This window comes from Podarcis tiliguerta (genome assembly GCF_965153285.1).
Source record: "Podarcis tiliguerta genome assembly, chromosome: 13".
NCBI classification, from domain to species: Eukaryota; Metazoa; Chordata; class Lepidosauria; order Squamata; family Lacertidae; genus Podarcis; species Podarcis tiliguerta.
The window spans coordinates 10,200,618-10,221,051 of NC_139546.1; the positions used below are offsets into that span (position 1 = coordinate 10,200,618).

Sequence of the window (20,434 nt, forward strand, 5' to 3'; positions counted from 1 at the left end):
TCAGGGATCCTCAATTTTGTTGTTGTTGTTTGCTTTTGTTTTTATGAATTTAAAAAATTATTAAAAAAAACAAAAAGAGACTTCTTCTCGTCCCCTGGGATTTGCCTCCTATGCGCTGCTGCGTTTCCGTGCGCTCTAGCAACCCAGAGTACGCTTTGGTGTGCATGCAAATCGTGCGCGTGTGGGGCGACATTGCACACACATACCCCCCCCCCCACACACACAACTTGCCCGCCTCCCCGCCCACCCCTCCTCTCCTTCCGGCCTTTCCTTTCGCAAAGTGGGCGGTCTCTGGGACGCGACTTTCGCTTTCGTTTCCCTTTCGTTGCTGTTGTGGATGTTGCCCCGGCCACCCTCCTTCGAAGGTAGGTGCCTTTGCGCGCCCGTCGCCCCATCTTCCCCCCTGCTTCTGCGGCTGCCCCTCCGTCTGAACACCCCCCACACCCAGGATTTCTTGCAGAGCACCCCCAGGATAGAGGCGATCGGACTGTTTTCGCCCCTTTCTCGGTCCCTCTGGCTTCCTGCGAATCCGGCGCGCCATCGGGTCGACAAAAGCGCTTTCTCCCGCTTCCGTGGCTGCCTTTTAGTCTCGCCTCCCCCCCTCGCCTCCCGGCCACTAGACGCCCAGCCAGCCCCCTTTCCTCGGGGCAGATGGGAATGCAAGGGAGCGGAAGGTTTGCAAGCTTTCCGCACTTTTAAAAACCGGGCCCCACATGTTGGTGTGGGGTCTGCTCGGAGCCATCGCTGACCCATTGATGGAGCAGCTGTGCGCCCTTAGGCCGAAGAGCAAGTTTCTGCAACCCGGGCGCTTTCGATCCCCGATCCCTTTTGCTTCCCAAATTCAGATAGTCGCCAGCCAGACCCCCAGCGTTACTGCACGCCGAAATTTGTGGATGAAATCCCGCAAGCTTCACATGCAAGGCTTGCCCACCCTTCTGCTCTAGATCAGCCTCGCCCAACCTGGTGCTCTCCACAGTTTTTGCGCTACAATTCCCATCTGCCCCAAACATCTGGTTGTGCGATCTCCCATCAACTTGGAGGCTGTGCAGTGCTTTGCTACAGAATCCGGAAGTACTGTACAGTAGTCTGAATCGTTGCTTCTGGCTTGAGTTCACTAAAGTGTCTCCCCATCTGCACTACAGGATTTTTTGCAAAGCTTGCCCCGGCTGTGTATGTGATCGAGCGCCTCCAAAGTGCTACTACAAGCAATGAATTAATTAGCAACAATTCTGCTTTAATGACTTATCATCTGGCTTCGTAGACATTCATTTATGTGAGTTTAAAAAAACCAACAACACTTGTGCGCTTTGCATGCAACTTTAAAACCTTTCTGGAAAGTTTACACTGAACAGCCAAGTATACAACTTTTTCAGTAAAACCACATTTTTCAAAGAAACTGCAACCTTTTCACAAATGGTTAAAAGCTCTGATAAAGCACAATGGAGCTTCCCCTTTCCTGATATGCCCCCATCCCCCCCCCCAGATTGTTCTGGGGATTTACGCAAGCCCCCAGAGCAGATTGTGGGGAATAGGGAGAGGTGAGAGAGATTATACCCTATTGTGCAGGTATAAGACTTTGTACCAACAGATCAACTTACTTGGATACAACTCACAGTTTTGTGGTTTGCGTTAAGCTTGCTGGAATCAAATGGCTTTCCTCAGCTTCTTGAAGGTCATAAATGTAAGGCTGGTTGCATCTCCTTGGATGGGTGCCACGACTGGAAAGGCCCTGCTTTTTGTGCCAGGCAGACTAACAAAACAGTGCTTTCCCGTGAGTATGTTTCCGGGCACAATTCAAAGTGTTGATGCTCACCTTTAAAGCCCTAAATAGCCTCGGCCTAGTGTACCTGAAGGGGCGTCTCCACCCCCATTGTTCTGCCCGGACACTGAGGTCCAGCTCCGAGGGCCTTCTGGCGATTCCCTCACTGTGTGAAGTGAAGTTACAGGGAACCAGGCATAGGGCCTTCTTGGTAGTGGCACCCTCCCTGTGGAACGTCCTCCCACCAGATGTCAAAGAAATAAACAACTATGACTTTTACTGGGAGCCAATGTAGGTCTTGGTGCCTCGCTCCCAGTCACCAGTCTAGCTGCCACATTCTGGATTAGTTGTAGTTTCCAGGTCACCTTCAAAGGTAGTGCCACGTAGAGCGCATTGCAGTAGTCCAAGCGAGAGATAACTACAGCATTCACCACTCTGGGAAGACAGTCCGCAGGCAGGTAGGGTCTCAGCCTGTGTACCAGATGGAGCTGGTAGACAACTGCCCTGGATACAGAATTGACCTGCGCCTCCATGGACAGCTGTGAGTCCAAAATGACTCCCAGGCTGTGCACCTGGTCCTTCAGGGGCACAGTTACCCCATTAAGGACCAGGGAGTCCTCCACACCTGCCTGCCTCCTGTCCCCCAAAAACAGTACTTCTGTCTTGTCAGGATTCAACCTCAATCTATTAGCCACCATCCATCCTCCAACTGCCTCCAGACACTCACACAGGACCTTCACCGCCTTCACTGGTTCTGATTTGAAAGAGAGGTAGAGCTGAGTATCATCTGCATACTGATGAACACCCAGCCCAAACCTCCTGATCATCTCTCCCAGCGGCTGCATGTAGATGTTGAAAAGCATGAAATTATTTTGTGGTTTAATAAGTTAACTGTTTATATTTAGACAACTTTTTTGCTGTACTCTATTGGAAGGAGAAAAATAATCATGAGTAACAATTTAAACAATTTAATCAACTAAAACAATAACATTATAGCATATGTATCCATGTTTGTTAACTGATGTGGTTAAACAATTTTTTTTTATTAAAAAAACTGTAGACTGAGTTTTAGTACACATGAAAAACTTAAAACAAGCCCTTATTTCCTGATGAATAGCCTTTGGACTATAATGTAACTAAAATAGAAAACTATCATTAGAAAGATTTTTCCTCCAAAAGCATTTTATTTTAAAAATCTGATTTAAATAAAAAATAAATCCGATTTAAATTTTTAAAAAAACCCAATTTAAATTTTAAAAAAACTGTTTGAAATTCTGGCCCAGTCATCCTCTGCCAAGGAGGTGCTGTGGAATAGTCGGGGTCAAGGTAACCATTGACAGGGGATTTGAAGAACAAAATGAAAGGTGACCTGGTCCTTCTTATTGTTCTGGAAAAACTCTGGCTTTTTTTGCACTTATAATCCCTTAATGCTGTACAAACATGACCCTGCTTTCTTGACCTTCCTTTTGGGAGGTGCAGGGGGACTCAGGTTCGCAGTCCCTGTCACTGTATTCCATTTCGGCTTAATGAGGTTTTTGTTTCTTAAATAATAATAAAAAAAGAATATTTGAAAGCCCTGAGGCACCATGAATATTTATAGCAGGCGCAGACACCCCCGTTGCATGTTAATGGGCTCTCTGGTGAATAATGCAAGAGCCGAGAGTCAGGCTTGGCACCTGCGCCGGGGCAAGAAGGCCTTTGAGGGAGTGACAAAATGGCTCCTCGCCCGCAAGATGCGAGGCAAGGCCTTCTCTCGCTGCATTATTCATGCCACCGTCAGCTTTGCAGACAGGCCTGGCTGGGTCAGCTAACAGAGTCCCGTTTGTTTGCCGCCGTGGCGAGCCGACGAAATGTGGCGGACGTCTGGCCGGGGGATAAATTGGGCAGGGGGAGGGGAGTATGCATTTGCCCCTGACAAGCTGGTGAGGCAAAATTTTAAATTTCCTTTCTTTTAAAAAAACCCACACACAACATGTATTAAACAAGGCTGAGAAGTATTCTCTCGCACAACAACCGACATCTGAAGATAATTCACCTCACAGCTGCACATCTTTTCGCAGGTTGGCAGCCGTGGGGCAAGGCAAAAGCGATATTATCTCTGCATTTATGTTTGAGGCTGAAGGGGGAGCAGCTATTGGGTTGGTGTTTTTATTTTGACTACAGTGGTAACTTGGTTCTCAAACTGAATCTGTTCCAGAAGTCCATTCCAAAACCAAGGTGTGCTTTCCCATAGAAAGTACCATATTTTTTGTCCCATAGGACGCACCTAGTTTTTTTGGGGGGGAAATAAGGGGGGGGGAAATCCCTTTATTTCCCCCCAAAAACCAGGTCAGGGAACAGCGGGATGGCGGCGCTGCGCCTCAGTGCTGTCCCCCGAGCTTGTGGGGCTGGCGGATATCTGCCCGAAGCGCGGGGCGCTCTGCTTCAGCGCGCTGTGTGCAGCAGGCTGCTATCCGCAGCCTAGGGAGCCCTGCGGGAACTCCCGCGGGGCTCCCCAGGCTGCGGATATCTGCCTGGCACATGGGGCGCTCTGTTTCCACGCTGTTTCCACGCTGTGGATGTCTACCCCAGGGCGCTCCGCGCGCCCGGCGGCAGGCTGCTATCCGCAGCGTGGGGAGCCCTGTGGGAACACCCGCGGGCTCCCCAGGCTTGCTGATAGCTTCCTGAAGCCTGGAGAGTGAGAGGGGTCGGTGCGCAGGCTTCAGCGAAAGCCTGCATTCGCCCCATAGGACGCACACAGATTTCCCCTTCATTTTTGGAGGGGAAAATGCGTCCTATAGGGCGAAAAATACGGTAATTCAAAATGGATTAATCCGTTCCAGACTTTTAAAAACAACCCCTAAAACCTCAATTTAACATGAGTTTTACTATCTAATGAGATCATTGATCCATAAAATGAAAGCAGTAAACTATATGTACTGCAGTCACTCAATCAGTCAGTCAGTCAGTAGCTGAACAGGGTTCCACATAGTCACAAAAAAGCCGCAAAAACAAAAATGCAAAATAAATAGCAAAAACAGACCTCAGCGAAACACTCAAATCGGAAGCGTAACACTCAAAACGGAGCATGTTTGGCTTCCGAAAAAAGTTTGGAAACCGGAACACTTACTACCAGGTTTGCAGTGTTTTGGTTTCAAGTTGTTTGAGTACCAAGGCGTTTGAGAACCAAGGTGCCACTGTAGATATATTGTGGTTTTTATGTTGATCTTTTCTGTGAACCGCCCTGAGACCTCTGGGTATAGGGCAGTATATAAATAATAATAATAATAATAATAATAATAATAATAATAATAATAATAAATATTGAGCTTTTGGGTGTGCCAAGAAAAGATGGCAAATGCTTCTGTTTTCCCCAAATCCTGTGCTTCTTTTCCAACAGGAAAAGGTTGAGGGGAAGAGTATTTCCCACCTCCCTGCCTCATCCTCTGTTCAAAACATTTGTGGAGGTTGAGTTTTGCAGCTCAGCTGCCTAGAAATGTCTCTGGAGATTTTATATCTCTTGAACGGGGTGTGAGTTATTTCCACCCCAAGGACGGTCTTCCTCTAGATATCTGTCTTGAAGCTGCCACTGCCCAGCAGAGATAATGGAGGGGTCATAGTTCTGTGCTGGCGCATCAGCCTTGAACACAGAAGATTTCATTCCCAGCACCTCCTAGGATAGCTAGCAATGTCCGCTGTCTGAAACCATGGAGAGCTGGTTGCTAGTCAGACAAGGCTGAGCTAGGTGGATCAATGGTTTGAGTTGTGTAAGGCAGTGTCTTGTGTTCCTAGCACCCATGTAGAAAAGACTTGGTTGTTCACAAATGCTGATGATTTTTGTTTTGTTTTGTTTTGTTTTGTTTTGTTTTGTTTATTTTATTTTATTTTATTTTATTTTATTTTATTTTATTTTATTTTATTTTATTTTATTTTATTTTATTTTATTTTATTTTATTTTATTTTACCAAGTAATAGCCATAAATAAATAAGAATAAAAATGTGCACCCCGCCATCATAACTATCCAATTTCCCAAAATTTCAACACCTCTTGCGATGGTTTGACCCCTTCCCGTTTTAACAGTACAGATTCTACAAACACCCCCCATAACTCCTCAAAATCATTTCTCCTGCCTATTCCACATCTTACCATAACAGCACATTTTAATTTATCATTAATAGCTATATCCCACACCTCTTTGGATCGTTCTTCCATTTTATATTCTGCTTGCCCCTTCCACTTCCTGGCTATCATAATTCGTGCAGCTGTCAATAAATTTGTGAGCAAGCCCTTCATAGCCTGCGAACTTTCCACCTTAAATTGATAATAATGCAACCTCTGGACTTGCGGTCAGCTTGAACCCAGCGATTTCTGTTATCTCCTCAAACACCTTTTGCCCCCCCACCAAAGGGTACATATTTACACCCCCACCACATGTGAGCATAATTCCCTGTTTCCTGACGTCCTCTCCAACATAGCACCGAATAATGCTGCTGATTTCTTTTAAAAAATTTAACAATTTCAACATAACAAAATATCACATATTTATTATTTTTCCCCTTTCCCCCACCTCCCCATCAAACCCTCCCTCCCCCCCGAAACTTCCCTCACCTTCTCTCTCTGATTTCTCAACTCGTATTGTCCACTGCATACTGTAAAAGTATATAAATCCTTATATTATCTGTCTACTATGTTAACAATCAATACATTTGTATATGTTTATTGAAAACCTGCCAAGGAGTCCAATTCGTTTTGTTGTCTTTTCAAGTAGTTTGTAAAAAGTCCCCATTCTTCTTTGAAGTCACAGTTGTCCTTATCTCACAATCTGTATGTCAGTTTAGCCAGTCCTCCATAGTTCATCAATTTTTCCTGCCACTGTTCTTTTGTCGGGGTTTCCTCATTCTTCCATCCTTGTGCTATTAAGACTCTTGCCGCTGTTGTAGCATACATAAATAAGATCTTTATTTTCCTTGGCAGGCCTTGTCCTACAATCCCTAACAAAAATGCTTCTGGGTTTTTTTACAACATTTTCTTCAATTCATTATATATCATTTCCCCAAAATTTCCAGAATAATGCTGATGGTTTCTGAGCCTCCTGCAAACATGGTTAGACTATTGGTTGACGCTTAGGTTTCCTCTACAGGTTTGGCAGCATGTCTACCTGCCGTACCGTTTGTGTCCGAGGCTACCCTGCCGACTTACCGCTGGAACGTGTGTCCGACAAGCTGATGATCCATTTTCTGCGAGCACGCAATGGAGGTGGAGAAATTGCCAGCATTGAATTTCCACCCGAATCCCCAGGCTGTGCTATGGTTACCTTTGAGGATGAAACAGGTCACTAGAGCAAAATTGTTTGGAATACTGGTGGGGCGGGGAGTGGGTAGCTTATGTTCATATATAAGGCTGAACGTACGAGTGCAATGGTACCATTAGGAAACTCAGGGCCACCTTCACACCATACACTGAAAGAACCATGACACCACTTCAAATGGTGATAGCTTCCCCCACAGAATCCTGGGAACGATAGTTTGCTAAAGGTGCTGGACCTAGACAGCATCTTAAAAAGTAGAGACATCACCTTGCCAACAAAGGTCTGTGTAGTAAAAGCTATGGGTTTCCCAGTAGTGATGTATGGAAGTGAAAGCTGGACCATAAAGAAGGCTGATCGCCGAAGAACTGATGCTTTTGAATTGTGGTGCTGGAGGAGACTCTTGAGAGTCCCATGGATTGCAAGAAGATCAAACCTCTCCATTCTGAAGGAAATCAGCCCTGAGTGCTCACTGGAAGGATAGATCGTGGAACTGAGGCTCCAATACTTTGGCCACCTCATGAGAAGAGAAGACTCCCTGGAAAAGACCCTGATGTTGGGAAAGATGGAGGACACAAGGAGAAGGGGACAACAGAGGACGAGATGGTTGGACAGTGTTCTCGAAGCTACCAGCATGAGTTTGACCAAACTGCGGGAGGCAGTGGAAGACAGGAGGGCCTGGTGTGCTCTGGTCCATGGGGTCACGAAGAGTCGGACACGACTAAACGACTAAACAACAACAACAACAACAAGGGTGCTGGGAGCTGTTATGAGACCCCCATTCCCCTCCCAGAGTTACAATTCCCACAGCGATCTAACAATAATGCCTCTTTACAGAGATTTCTTGAGGATTGTAACTCTGTTAGAAGGAAAGGCTTATCCAAAGAACGAATAGCAGAACTATAGACGTAACACGTAGGCTAATAACTGTTAAATCATATGTAATAGAATAATGATATCATTCAAAAGGTAGAAATAAATCTATTGGAGTTCATATATACAGTGTAGCAGACTAGTGGCGCAGAACATCAAGGCATGTGTCCAAGATAGTGTCAAAGGTCAGTCTCACAATGGTTATTCAAAGGTTCGACAAAAGACGACTCCAAAGTCTAAAAAGTAAGGTTTTCTTAAATGTTTTTCAAAAGTTCCAACAGAAGACGTCCCAAACAGAAGATGTCAAGGGCAGTGTTTCCAGAATGATACTACAGTGGTGCCTCGCAAGACGAAATTAATTCGTTCCACGAGTTTTTTCGTCTTGTGAATTTTTCGTCTTGCGAAGCACGGTTTCCCATAGGAATGCATTGACGGTTTTAAGAAAAAGGCGCAAGACATTTTCGTTTTGCGAAGCAAGCCCATAGGGAAATTCGTCTTGCGAAGCCACTCAAAAAACAAAAAACTCTTTCGTCTTGCGAGTTTTTCGTCTTACGAGGCATTCGTCTTGCGAGATACCACTGTACTGTTTCATGATAGTCTTCCATCACCTGAAAATACAATACAAAGCATACAACCAATGAATGATAACAGAATTGAGCTACCCGCATACACGTTATATATTAAAACAGAATATACAAAACAAAGTGTATAAAGAAAGGTATGTGCCCAATATTTTCCACAAAAATATGTAAGTAAGAGTCATAAGAACTGTCAGCACCCTTAACAAACTACATCTCCCATTCTTTGGGAGGAAGCCGTGGTTGTTTAAAGTGGGGTCATCGTGCTTTGAATATATGGTGTGAGTGTGGCCTGTATATGTCATTTCCCCTTGCACATAGAGATGGTTAAATTTTACATCATGTCTGCAAACCAGTTGAACAGCTCCCAATTTTTGCAATGTTAATTTCCAGGCACGAATTCCACATTGCAGAATTTGTAAGATGTTTCCCCCTTAAACGTTGCAATATTCTTGCTGGAATATTAGTGGAGGTTTGAGAAATACACACCCCAAATCTTACATGGCTTCCCTTTTCTCAACAACATAAAAAACGGGTTTGAAAGATGACAGTGATCCAGAGATTATCTGGTGTTGGACTGCAGGGAAAATGGATAACTTGGTTTTGAGTCGATTTGAGGGGCTTGAAATGCAAATCTTTCTGGGCAAGCAAAAGCATTGTGCTAACTTTCTCCTTCTTACCAATAGTGCACCCACAAGCTAAAATCATAGAAGGGGCCACAAGGGTCATCTAGTCTGCTAGATTTTGTTTGTTGTTGTGAGGGTGTGAGTTGTTACTAGCTTCTGTTGACTGCTGGTTTTTTTCCTCATTCAGTGACTCAGCAGGTACTGAAGGTCAAAAAGCATGTCTTGACTGTCAACGGGAACAACTACCCTTTGGAAGTGACGGCGAGCGCTGCTGAATTGAACCCCAACGAGGTAATACAGAGGTTGAGAGAACCTGTTGTCAGAATGAGGGACCCCTGACCATTAGGTCCAGTCGTGGCCGACTCTGGGGTTGCGGCACTCTTCTCGCTTTATTGGCCGAGGAAGCCGGCGTACAGCTTCCGGGTCATGTGGCCAGCATGACTAAGCCGCTTCTGGTGAACCAGAGCAGCGCACAGAAACACAGTTTACCTTCCCGCTGGAGCGGTACCTATTTATCTACTTGCACTTTGACGTGCTTTTGAACTGCTAGGTGGGCAGGAGCAGGGACCGAACAACGGGAGCTCACCCCATTGCGGGGATTCGAACCGCCGACCTTCTGATCGGCAAGTCCTAGGCTCTGTGATTTAACCCACAGCGCCACCCATGTCCCTTGCAGATGCATAGACTGGCACAAAAGAAAAGGCTCATCGTGGAAACCCCAGTTCTGCAATCTGATCAGATCACACAGATTAAAAAGCTTGCATAACGATGTTTTGCTAGCCTTGTGACATAGAAAGCAACAGCGATGGGCACCACTTAGCCCACACATATGCTCTTCTTAACACATGCCCACTCACCATAAGGGCAAGACACTTGTTTTCGTTCCATTTTTAATGTGAACACTGTTCACATTAACACAGGTTTCCTGCGTTCTAAACCTTTTAGTTTCTGAGTCATTAGTCTTCATTGCCACACATTTTTATTAGTTTTTTAACATATCATTTCCAGCGATCATTTAACATAACTTCTTATCTTATACAATATTTTAGACTTCTGTCAACAACCTCTGATGATTTTCCTTTCTTTATCACTTATTCTGCATTTCTTAATTTCTCTATTACTCTTAATTACCATTAACTAATAATTCTCCTCGTAGTCTTTCTTGCAATATTTCAAATAGTCCTCATTACAAAACTTCTTGCAATCCTGCTAGCGTGATCTGTTCATTACAATTGCTTTTCAAATAATTCATATATTTACTCCAATCTTCTAAGAATCTGGTCCCGCAGGTTTCGAATGCTTCCTGTTAATTTATCTAATTCTGCGTGGTCCATTAATTTCATCCGCCATTCTTCTTTTGTCGGTAATTCCTCTTCCTTCCATTTTTGTGCCAGCCCCACTTTGAAATGTTATCTCTACTGCCGCCATCTCCCCTCTTTTCTGCATGGAAGGCAGGATTTTTGCTTCGTGGCACATATTTGGGTGCCCCAAGCACTTTGCTTGAATCGAGGGTTTTTCTGCCCCAGAGAGCTGAATGCTGTATTCCCATAAATACTATGTGCTGAAGTGGTTATCTAAAAAAGGCATAGTTCATAGAAGTAGGATACACAATACCTGGTTTCCCTCTTGCAGTGAGGAGGACACTGTTAAGTGTAACTTGTGGATTCAGTCGTTGGGCAGGACTTGTGTTTCCGTTGTACCAAGAGTGGAAAAGTACATGGCCGTGGGGCGAAGAGGAGCTGCATCCCATGCACCTAGGCACTGTTTATCTGCAGCTGGGAGGAGCGGGTGGCGCTGTGGTCTAAACCACTGAGCCTCTTGGGCTTGCTGATTGGAAGGTTGGCGGTTCGAATCCCCGCGATTGGGTGAGCTCCCGTTACTCGGTCCCTGCTCCTGCCAACCTAGCAGTTCAAAAGCACACCAGTGCAAGTAGATAAATAGGTACCGCTGTGGCAGGAAGGTAAACGGTGTTTCCGTGCACTGCTCTGGTTCGCCAGAAGCGACTTAGTCATGCTGGCCACATGACCCAGAAGCTGTACGCCAGCTCCCTCGGCCTGAAAGCGAGATGAGCTGAAGTTCTTGCAGTGTTTTGAATGAACACAGAACAGCCTTCATAAGCTCATAGAGCTAACATCTTTTGGAGGTGAGTGGGAAGAACTTGTAGCATTTTCTAACTTGATGCTGAAACAGCCATGAGCTTCTCTCCAGATGGTTGCATGCATGCAGGGTTATGGTTAGTGTGTGCTAGAAAGCAGGAAAACAACCCCCCCCCCCTTTTTGTTTTTGGTAAGTGAATGCACTTACTGGCAGTGTAAGTTTCATGTCTGCATTACAGGCATGGGATACGCAAAACGTGCTTTCTAAAAGTTCCAGCAGTCAGACTGACCACAGTTAGAGAGCCAGCGAAGAGCTGGGTGTGGATTACGGAGATCTGCTCAGTTTTGCTGGGTTGAACTGCTGTTGTTTTCCCCCCTCTCAAAAGTCAGTTCATCTCAAAACCCGGTTCCAATCTATGAAACTGCAACAGGTTAACCTCCTGTAATCAGCCCCTGAGGAAGAGCAGGGACGCAAAGGAGCATCTGAATTCATCTTTAGAAATTTAGTAGTTGGGAAAGTTGCTGTGAGCAGCTCTGTCCACAGAGTGGCAACAAAGGACAAGTTTTAAAAGAATATTATCTTCGTTACAGGGTGGTTGGGTTGTGGGTCGGAACCCATCATTTGTAATACATTTAAGCACAGACAGAGGGCATTTCTAAGCCTACTGAGTAACTACAAGTTGATTTTACACATCTGGGATTATGGAGCCCGTAAATGCTGTTTAGAGCAGGGGTCTGCAACCTTTAAGACAAAAAGAGCCACTTGGACCCGTTTCCGAAGAAAAAAAAACTAGGAGCCACAAAACCATTGCGACATTTAAAACAAATATATCTCCGGAGCCGCGATCTGACAGCGGGCGGAAAGGTGACGTCGGGGCGGTGCGTGACTAATGCACGCACCGTCCCCATGTGACGTCACAGCCAGTACAGCGCCCGCCACAGTGGGGAGTGTTGGGGCGCACAATGCGCCTCCTCCCCTCGCTAGTATCCGCCCCGGAGCTGCGGCAAAGGTGTAAAAGAGCCACATGCGGCTCCGGAGCCACAGGTTGCTGACCCCTGGTTTAGAGGGAAGGTTCCCTGCTCACATTTTCTGCCAGCTGAATTGTTTGGTGTTGATTGATTGGAGTCACTGGACTTTGGAGCGACTGTTTACTCAGTAGAGTTGGAAGTGCACTTTGAACATGCACACACACTATGCAATGGGGTTTTTTGATTTTGCGCCATGAGCATTATTGAATCATAGAATCATAGACTTGTGGAGTTGGAAGGGACCCCGAGTGGCATCTAGTCCAGCCCTCCTGCAATGCAGGAATCTCAACTAAAGCATCCATGACAGATGGCCACCCAACTTCTGTTTAAAAACCTCCAAGGAAGGAGAGTCCACAACCTCCTGAGAGAGACCGTTCCACTGTCAAACAGCTCTCACTGTCAGAAAGTTCTTCCCAGTACGTTTCAGAGCACAATTCAAAGGATTGGCGCTGACCTTTAAAGCCCTAAACGGCCTCGGTCCAATATACCTGAAGGAGCATCTCCATCCCCATCGTTCTGTCTGGACACTGAGGTCCAGCTCCAAGGGCCTGCTGGAGGTTCCCTCATTGCGAGAAGTGAGGTTGCAGGGAACCAGGCAGAGGGCCTTTTCGGTAGTGGCGCCCGCCCTGTGGCACGCCCTCCCAGCAGATGTCAAGGCAATAAGCAACTATTTTACTTTTAAAAGACAACTGAAGGCGGCCCTGTTTAGGGAAGTTTTTAATGTCCAATACTGTATTGTTTTTAATATTTGGTTGGAAGCCACTCAGAGTGCCTGGGGAAACCCAGCCAGATGGGCGGCGTATAAATAATAAATGATTATGATTATGATTGTGATTATTATCATCATCATCATTATCATCATCATCATCATCATCATTATTATTATTTCCAGACTCTTTTCTTGTAACTTGAAGCCATTGGTTTGGGTCCTAGTCATGCTTAAACTTGTCACTTTTAAATTTGAAAAAATGCAGGCATAGGCCTCTGGATCTGGAAAGCACTCCTGATGTGGAATTGGGCTTCACCCAGTTTCCTGCCAGATACCTCCCCTCTTGGCCCTGCTACGCGCCCCATAGCTGTCAAGTGTCCCTTATTTGAAGGGCCAGTCCCTTATTCCAGCGCCATGTCCCGCTGCTGTCCCTTATTGATGGATGTCCCTTAAATGTCCCTTAAATGATGTCCCTTAAATTTCAAAGGAAGCAGCTCCTCTCCCTCCTTCCCTGCCGGCCAGGGAGGAGGGAGGCTCCAACTGTGTTGCTTGGCTGTGTTGCTCACCCAATAAGAAGTCTAAGAATGACTGGGGGGTGGAGCTTGCATGCCTTGTGTGTGGCTAGTTAATACAAGCTGAGGAGGGTTTTGAATGCTGGACGCCATTTTGTTGCATGTGCTGCTGCAAACTTTGCAGTGCAAAGCCAGGCCGGGGAGCCATCTTAAGTTGAGGCTGCATAGGCCTTGTGGTGCATGTGATTCAGATTCTATTCAGTTGAACCTCTGGTTACAAAGTTGTTTGGGCAGTGTTCTCGAAGCTACCAGCATGGGTTTGACCAGACTGCAGGAGGACAGGAAGACAGGAGTGCCTAGAACAGGTGAGGCTGCAGGTCCCTTATTGTGGCTGCTGGTCCCTTATTTTCAAATCTGTAAGTTGACAGCTATGACGTGCCCTTGAAGGTGCTCTTTCCTGCAAACGGCACCTGTGGAGGCAAATAGCAGGCAGGGAAGGGGCGATTTTGTGCCCTAGCCTGGTTCAGGAACAGGGCCTGCAGCTGCTTTTCTTCCAAATAAAAGTGACCAGTTTTAAGCATCCTTTTTCAAAGTGCAAACAATGTCATTTTACCCTCAAATAAGAAAATGTGGATTCTCAGGCCTGGAATGCATTCCAGTGAACTTCGTGGTTTGAGTTTTAAGCCGGAAATGTGTTCATTGTGAAGGAAAATAAATTCCCTTAAGGACAAGAAGTTTCTGGGTGAGCCCATTTGATGTGGGCAGAGGGGCAAGCTCCTGACTTCTTTACATCCTGAATACTTTTGCTGTGGGGATGGTCTTGGGAGTCATTTTAACTTCTGACTTTCTTTGTGGCAGCTCCATGATTGCATGGGTAACTGCTCACCCCCCCCCCCCCGAAAAAAAAGGTGGTCCTGAGTTCTGAACCTGGCAAGGGATTTCCTTTCCCTCTACCTTGTTTGTAAACTCTCCTTTTTGGCAGCTTCTGAGCTGCTTTCCTGGTGACTCTCAAGGCCCTAAGTGGGAAACAAAAGAGAGAAATTAAAACACCCCGGAGTCCACATTGCTGCCTTGGAGCCATGCTTCTTTTCACTGCCTTGGCTTCTCCTACAGAGAACATGCCCACATTTCGTTGGATGCCAGGAACGGACAGCCACCCTTATCTTCTAAACAGAGGAAAGATGAAAAAGAGCTTATCTCTGTGAACGAATGAGTTAGTGGTTGACAAAGGCTCCTTTCCCCCATTCCTGCACCATTTTATGGTCCTCGTTTTCTGGTTAACCATGTAAACCCTTTTGTGTTATGCCACACCTCACAGCAGTGACTGATGCCCCCTTGCTATTTCTCAGAATTACAGCCCCCAAAGGTTGGCAGCCCCTGCTTTAATAATAAATATTAATAAATAATAAATTTTTATTGATACCCCGCCCTTCCTGGTTCAGAAAACCGGGCTCAGGGGCAGGTAACAAGAAATTTAAAACACTTAATTGATGCACCAAAAAACAGCATTAAATACAGTATAAAACGTGAATAACAATAAATTCAGAATTCAAAATCAATTTAGGGGGGAAATCCATCCAATAAACATTAGATGATCACCAGGGCTAGCTGGCTAAATTAGTCCTATTTGGGCCAGCGAGGAGACCAGGGGAGAATTAGCTGTGGGATCCCAGAGCGGGTAATCTTCATTAAAAGGGGAGGGGAAGGAAGGGGAATAAAAGATCAGGCTAAGTTCAAATTGAAAGCCAGGCGAAATAGCTCTGTCTTACAGGCCCGGCTTACCTATGTGGCCATTCTGTTTATTTTTGTTCTTTCCTGGGCTGGTGTGGACCACCAGCAGCTGAGTTCCTAAAAGAACCAGGTGTTTTGATTCCCCATGGCTTGGCTTCCTATCCACATCTTGTTTTGGAAACCCTGATGAGAAAGAGATTTCTAGCCTATGCTGAAGAAAACTGGGTTTACATAGTTTGTCATTTCTTTTTGTAAACCTGACGTGAAGTCGGACCTTTGACAAAGGTTTTCTTTAAATAAGCCTTCCAAACAACAGTAAATCCTTTTCCACCAAGCCTGGCTGTGCTACGAGAATTGGAATCGGGGCAGGAAAAATGAGTCTTGAGGCAACAAGACTGCAGGGGGGGGGGCATGTTCAATGTAGAAGAGAGGCTGACTCCTTTTGATGTAAAAGGCGCACCAACACCCCCTTTTTTAATGTGTGGATGGAACAGACAGGTGACTGCCCTCATCATCCCATTTATTTTGGCCGCCAAACATTTTATTACAGGTGTTTTAACAGGTGGCACTTAAAAGTTAACTGTCCAGCAACATAATGTCAGTTTGCATTTCTTGATCTGAGGTGTAGAGATATTCTGATTAATTCAAGAGGGTTCTGGAAGCTTCTGTGTGTGAAAGGAACAAGCAGAAGGTTCATGATGTTTGGGTTATACCTTCAGAGAAGCTGAGTTCAGCTGGCTTAAACTGGGTCTGTTACCTCTTTCTGTCAAGGTCATGCTGACTATAAAAGCAGGGACAGAAGGAGCCTGGGTTTCACTTTTCCTTTTCCTTCTGGTGTGGTGTTCTTTAAAGGTAATGGTAAAGGGACCCCTGACCATTAGGTCCAGTCATGACCGACTCTGGGGTTGTGGCGCTCATCTCGCTTTACTGGCCGAGGGAGCCGGCGTACAGCTTCCGGGTCATGTGGCCAGCATGACTAAGCCGCTTCTGGTGACCCAGAGCGGCACATAGAAATGCCGTTTACCTTCCCACCGGAGCTGTACCTATTCATCTACTTGCACTTTGACGTGCTTTCGAACTTCTAGGTTGGCAGGAGCAAGGACTGAGCAATGGGAGCTCACCCCGTTGCAGGGATTTGAACCGCCGACCTTCTGATCGGCAAGTCCTATGCTCTGTGGTTTAACCCACAGCACCACCCGTGTCCCATGGTGTTCTTTACCTAGTATGTTAATAGTGTTAAGGTTTAGACTTACAGTCATACCTCGGGTTACAGACCCTTCAGGTTGCGTTTTTTCAGGTTACAGACACGGCGAAACCCGGAAGTACCGGAACAGGTTACTTCCGGGTTTCAGCGGTGGCGCATGTGCAGAAGCGCTAAATCACACTTTGTACATGCGCAGAAGTGCCGAATCGCAACCCACGCATGCACAGACGCGGCACTGCGGGTTGCGAACTTGCCTCCTGCAAGGATCACATTTGCAACCCGAGTGTCCACTGTACTATAAGTTATTGTAAGTTTAAGTTAAGTCTTTGGCAACTGGATTTCTTACGGACAGTGCCAATCCTTAGTGTATTGGATTGGTGACCATTATGCTCATTTGCCTTCAGTAGCAGTAAAGCTCTGCGGGATGAAATATAATTGCCTCTGGTCTATTTTTTCGGGAATCCTGCAACATGTTTTAAGTTTTCACTATGCTAACTATACGTTGGACTTCTGCTCTGGGTCAGCATTGAGTAGAATTCCATGACACATAATTCCATCCCTGACATGCCACCTAAGCAGCTCTTGCTTTCCTCCTCAGATCTTTGTACGTGTCTGCATGAAGGTGGATTATGGCCGCTTCCCCGATGGAAAAGAGACCCTGGACAGTCTGTGCCAGCGGTATGAGGGCATCCACGTCAACTTCAACACTCAGGAGATGACCTGCACTGTCAAAGGCTCCTTTGTGGAATTGCAGGCCTTCAGCTGTGAGCTGCTGAGGTACCTCAATAGCAAGCAAAGGGCTGGCGTTCCCTTTGCGAACGGAGGCAGATCTGCCGAGAAGGCTGCGGGAGATGGCCTCTCGCACCAGGAGGAGACTCGGGCAGAGAAGAAGAGGAAGAAGAAGAGGGACGAGGAGGAGAAGGCTGCAGCAGGCCCATTACAAGTCCAGGAGTCGGCAGAGAGCCTCATAGAGCCCCTGGAGGACTTCTCCTTAGCGATAGACTCAGACATCTACCTCTACATGCAGAAGTTCTGCAGTGAGGAATTGGGCAACATTTTCCACAAGCAGCAGGTGGGTGTTGTGGACGTCCACAGCGACGGCATCACCACCCTCTACCTGCGAGCAGCATCCAGTGGGGCTGGGGGGGTTAGCGCCCTAGTTTCGGCTCACCTAGCGCTCTCCCAGCTTTCTCAGCAACTGGAGGGCACCCTGCGGAAAGAGAAGGTCAACAAGCGAGATTTGGGGATCGGCGGCGGCGGGAGTTTTCTAGCAGAGCTGCAGAGCCTCTATCCTCTGCTGCTGATTCAGGAGGAGGAGGAGGATTTCTGCCTCATTGGGAATTTGGCGGAGGTTTCCCAAGCCAAGCGGCACATCCAGGAACTGATTGCCACAAGGAGGGCAGCGCAGGATCACCCGAGACCCAGCGTTCCCCAGGCAGCGTACCTCCAGGGTCCTAGCTCTCTGCTAGCTCAGCTAGAGTCTCCAGCAGAGTCTGTGCCTAGGAAGCTGAGCTCGCCAAAGCCCAACAGCAAAGCCGAGCCCAAGCTGGCTGCCAACTTTTCAGGTCGGGGTAGCCTACCGGCATGGCTGCCAGCTGCCAGCTTGTTTCCAGCCACAGAACGCCTGGCTCCAGAGAGCGAGCGTTCCCTGCCGTTTTTGTCCGCGGCTACTGAACCAAAGAGCCAGATCAGGCAAACTCTGGAATTCCGGAAAGCACCGCAAGGGATGAAAGCAGATCACTCATCGTCCTCACCTGCAGGCGCTGTGTCGAGTTCCGAGGGCTGGGCGAGCCTCGGTCTCACAGAGCCTCCGTCCCTCCCTGCGGTCACGAGCGCCTTCAGATCCTTGAACCTGTTTGACACCACGGGGGCTGCCGACTTCAGAGTTTCCGAACCGAAGCCCCACCTCAGAAGGTCCAACAGCCTCTCGCTGCAGAAGTCTCTGAGCGGCAATGAGTCCAAGCCTGAGCCCTGGCTTGTAGCTCACATCAACGCAGCCCATCTGAAGCAGGAGTCTCCGGAATATCCCCACCGTACTTTGCAGAAGGGGATCAGAAAGGATGGGCTGACACAGGTGGAGTACAGCCAGGAAATGGAGTCTCCGATTACCAAACAAAGGCACTCTCTGCACGCTGTCCAAAGCGATAACGGGAGTCCTTCAGGCATGCAAAAAGCAGAGGCCCCCGCAGAGTCTTGTGCTTACATTTACGACAGCTTCACCTACACTGAGCTGGCCATGGATGGGCCAGAGGATGAGGCCCTGGGTGAATTGTGTAGGTACCTGAAAAATTTCGACGACCGCATTGTCGTCAGCCGGGACAGGTACAAGCTGGGCCTTATGTATCCCCGCGAGGAGAAGTTGAAAGTCCTGGAAGTGTTCCGCTTGTTCTCTGCCCGCAGGATGGCTGCCCTATCCAAGCAGACTCCCTTCCGTGATGGGAAAATTCAGGGCGAGACATCGGCTGCAGGGAGCTCTCAGCAGCCGAATGAGAGCAAGAGAGCCAGCCTGCTAGAGAGCTCCCTTGGCCCTGACAGCCTTGCCGGAGACACATCGCCCTCCCAGGCTCAGAGACAGGGCAGCGGTTTCCAGCCTGCGCCGGTGCAGAATTTCCCAAGTGACCACAGAGCATGGCAGAGTGAGGCCCTCGACCAAACCCCGGGTGCCAGCAAGCAAGGCCGCTCCAGGAGACTGTTGGCCGAGAGCAGGCAGGGCTTGCCGGACAAGTTCCATTTTGCGAGAGACGGCAATAAGGAGGGGAGCAGCCAGGAAACAGAGAGGACCCCGCTGGGCTCCTTGCCTGCCCTGCCGCTGCATGCTTCTCCCCCAGCTGGAGAGGGGGTTGCCTCAGATTTGGGCCTGAGAACCGCCAGCCTAGGAAGCGAGTCGGCGGCTGAAGAGTGTGTGCTGTGCCAAAACAGCTGCCCTGCCCTGTCCCATGCCCCCTGCCCCCACAAGCCTTGCAGGGCGCGAATCCCAGGAGAGAGCGCTTCGCTAACTCACCCTGGCGCCTCCGCTGCCATTCCCGGAACCTTTGGAGCGTCCACCATATCGCAGAGCCTCCCTGGGTATATCCGAGATCCGACACTCAAAATAACATACAACGTTCCTGACGGCGTGCAACAAGTAAGTACCCAGCTGCCTGCTCCCCCCGTTCCGTCCCATCCCATTTTCGATCATTGTCAAGCTGTATTTGAACTCTGCAATATATGCTCCCTATTGCATTTTGCAAAGGTTATGGGTCCCTCCAGCAGGAGGGAAAGTCAGGGGGTCTCATCCTAAACTGGCACCAGCTTACCTACTTAACATCTTGCAGGCTCTGTATTTAACCTTCCGTTTGTGTTGCGTTAACAGATTATATGTGGGATAATGTGAATTGAATTGGGGAGTGGGTGGCGCTGTGGTCTAAGCCACAGAGCCTCTTGGGCTTGCTGATTGGAAGGTCGGCGGTTCGAATCCACACAACAGGATGAGCTCCCGTTGCTCGGTCCCAGTTCCTGTCAACCTAGCAGTTCAAAAGCACACCAGTACAAGTAGATATATAGGTACCGCTGCGGCAGGAAGGTAAACAGCATTTCCGGCGCTATGGTTTCCGTCACGGTGTCCCGTTGTGCCAGAATTGGTTTAGTCATGCTGGCCACATGACCTGGAAAGCTGTCGGTGGACAAATGCCAGCTCCCTTGGCCTGAAAAGCGAGATGGGTGCCGCAACCCCATAATCTCCTTTGACTGGACTTAACCATCCAGGGGTCCTTTAGCTTTTAGACTCAGTATTTAACCTTTCATTTGTGTTGTGTTAACAGATTATATATGAGATAATGTGAACTGAATAGCCATTAGGAATAATGTCAGTTGAACAGCACATGTGCATAACAACCAACAATTGTGCACATTCTCCAGTCAGTGTGCAAAAATCTCCAGCTGGCCTTAAGGAATGTGTTTTATCAGGACAGGGTTTTGTATATTCTTTAGATAATATGCATAATCCCTATGACTCATCAGAGAATCCGCGCATGTTGGCAAAATCGCTTATAC

At 47.4% G+C, this 20,434-nt stretch overlaps 1 protein-coding gene across 1 annotated transcript in view; it reads left to right on the forward strand.

Annotated features, from left to right (window-relative positions):
• The first annotated feature begins 273 nt into the window (after positions 1-273).
• The window catches only part of LOC310661448 (uncharacterized protein), a 32,505-nt gene continuing 12,344 nt past the window's right edge, over positions 274-20,434 (forward strand). Inside the window, exons 1-4 of the mRNA XM_083407517.1 lie at positions 274-365; positions 6,880-7,070; positions 9,309-9,412; positions 17,001-19,526. Of these exons, the coding sequence (XP_083263643.1) occupies positions 6,890-7,070; positions 9,309-9,412; positions 17,001-19,526 (2,811 nt within the window). The 5' untranslated portion in view covers positions 274-365; positions 6,880-6,889. The remainder of the gene's footprint in view (positions 366-6,879; positions 7,071-9,308; positions 9,413-17,000; positions 19,527-20,434) is intronic.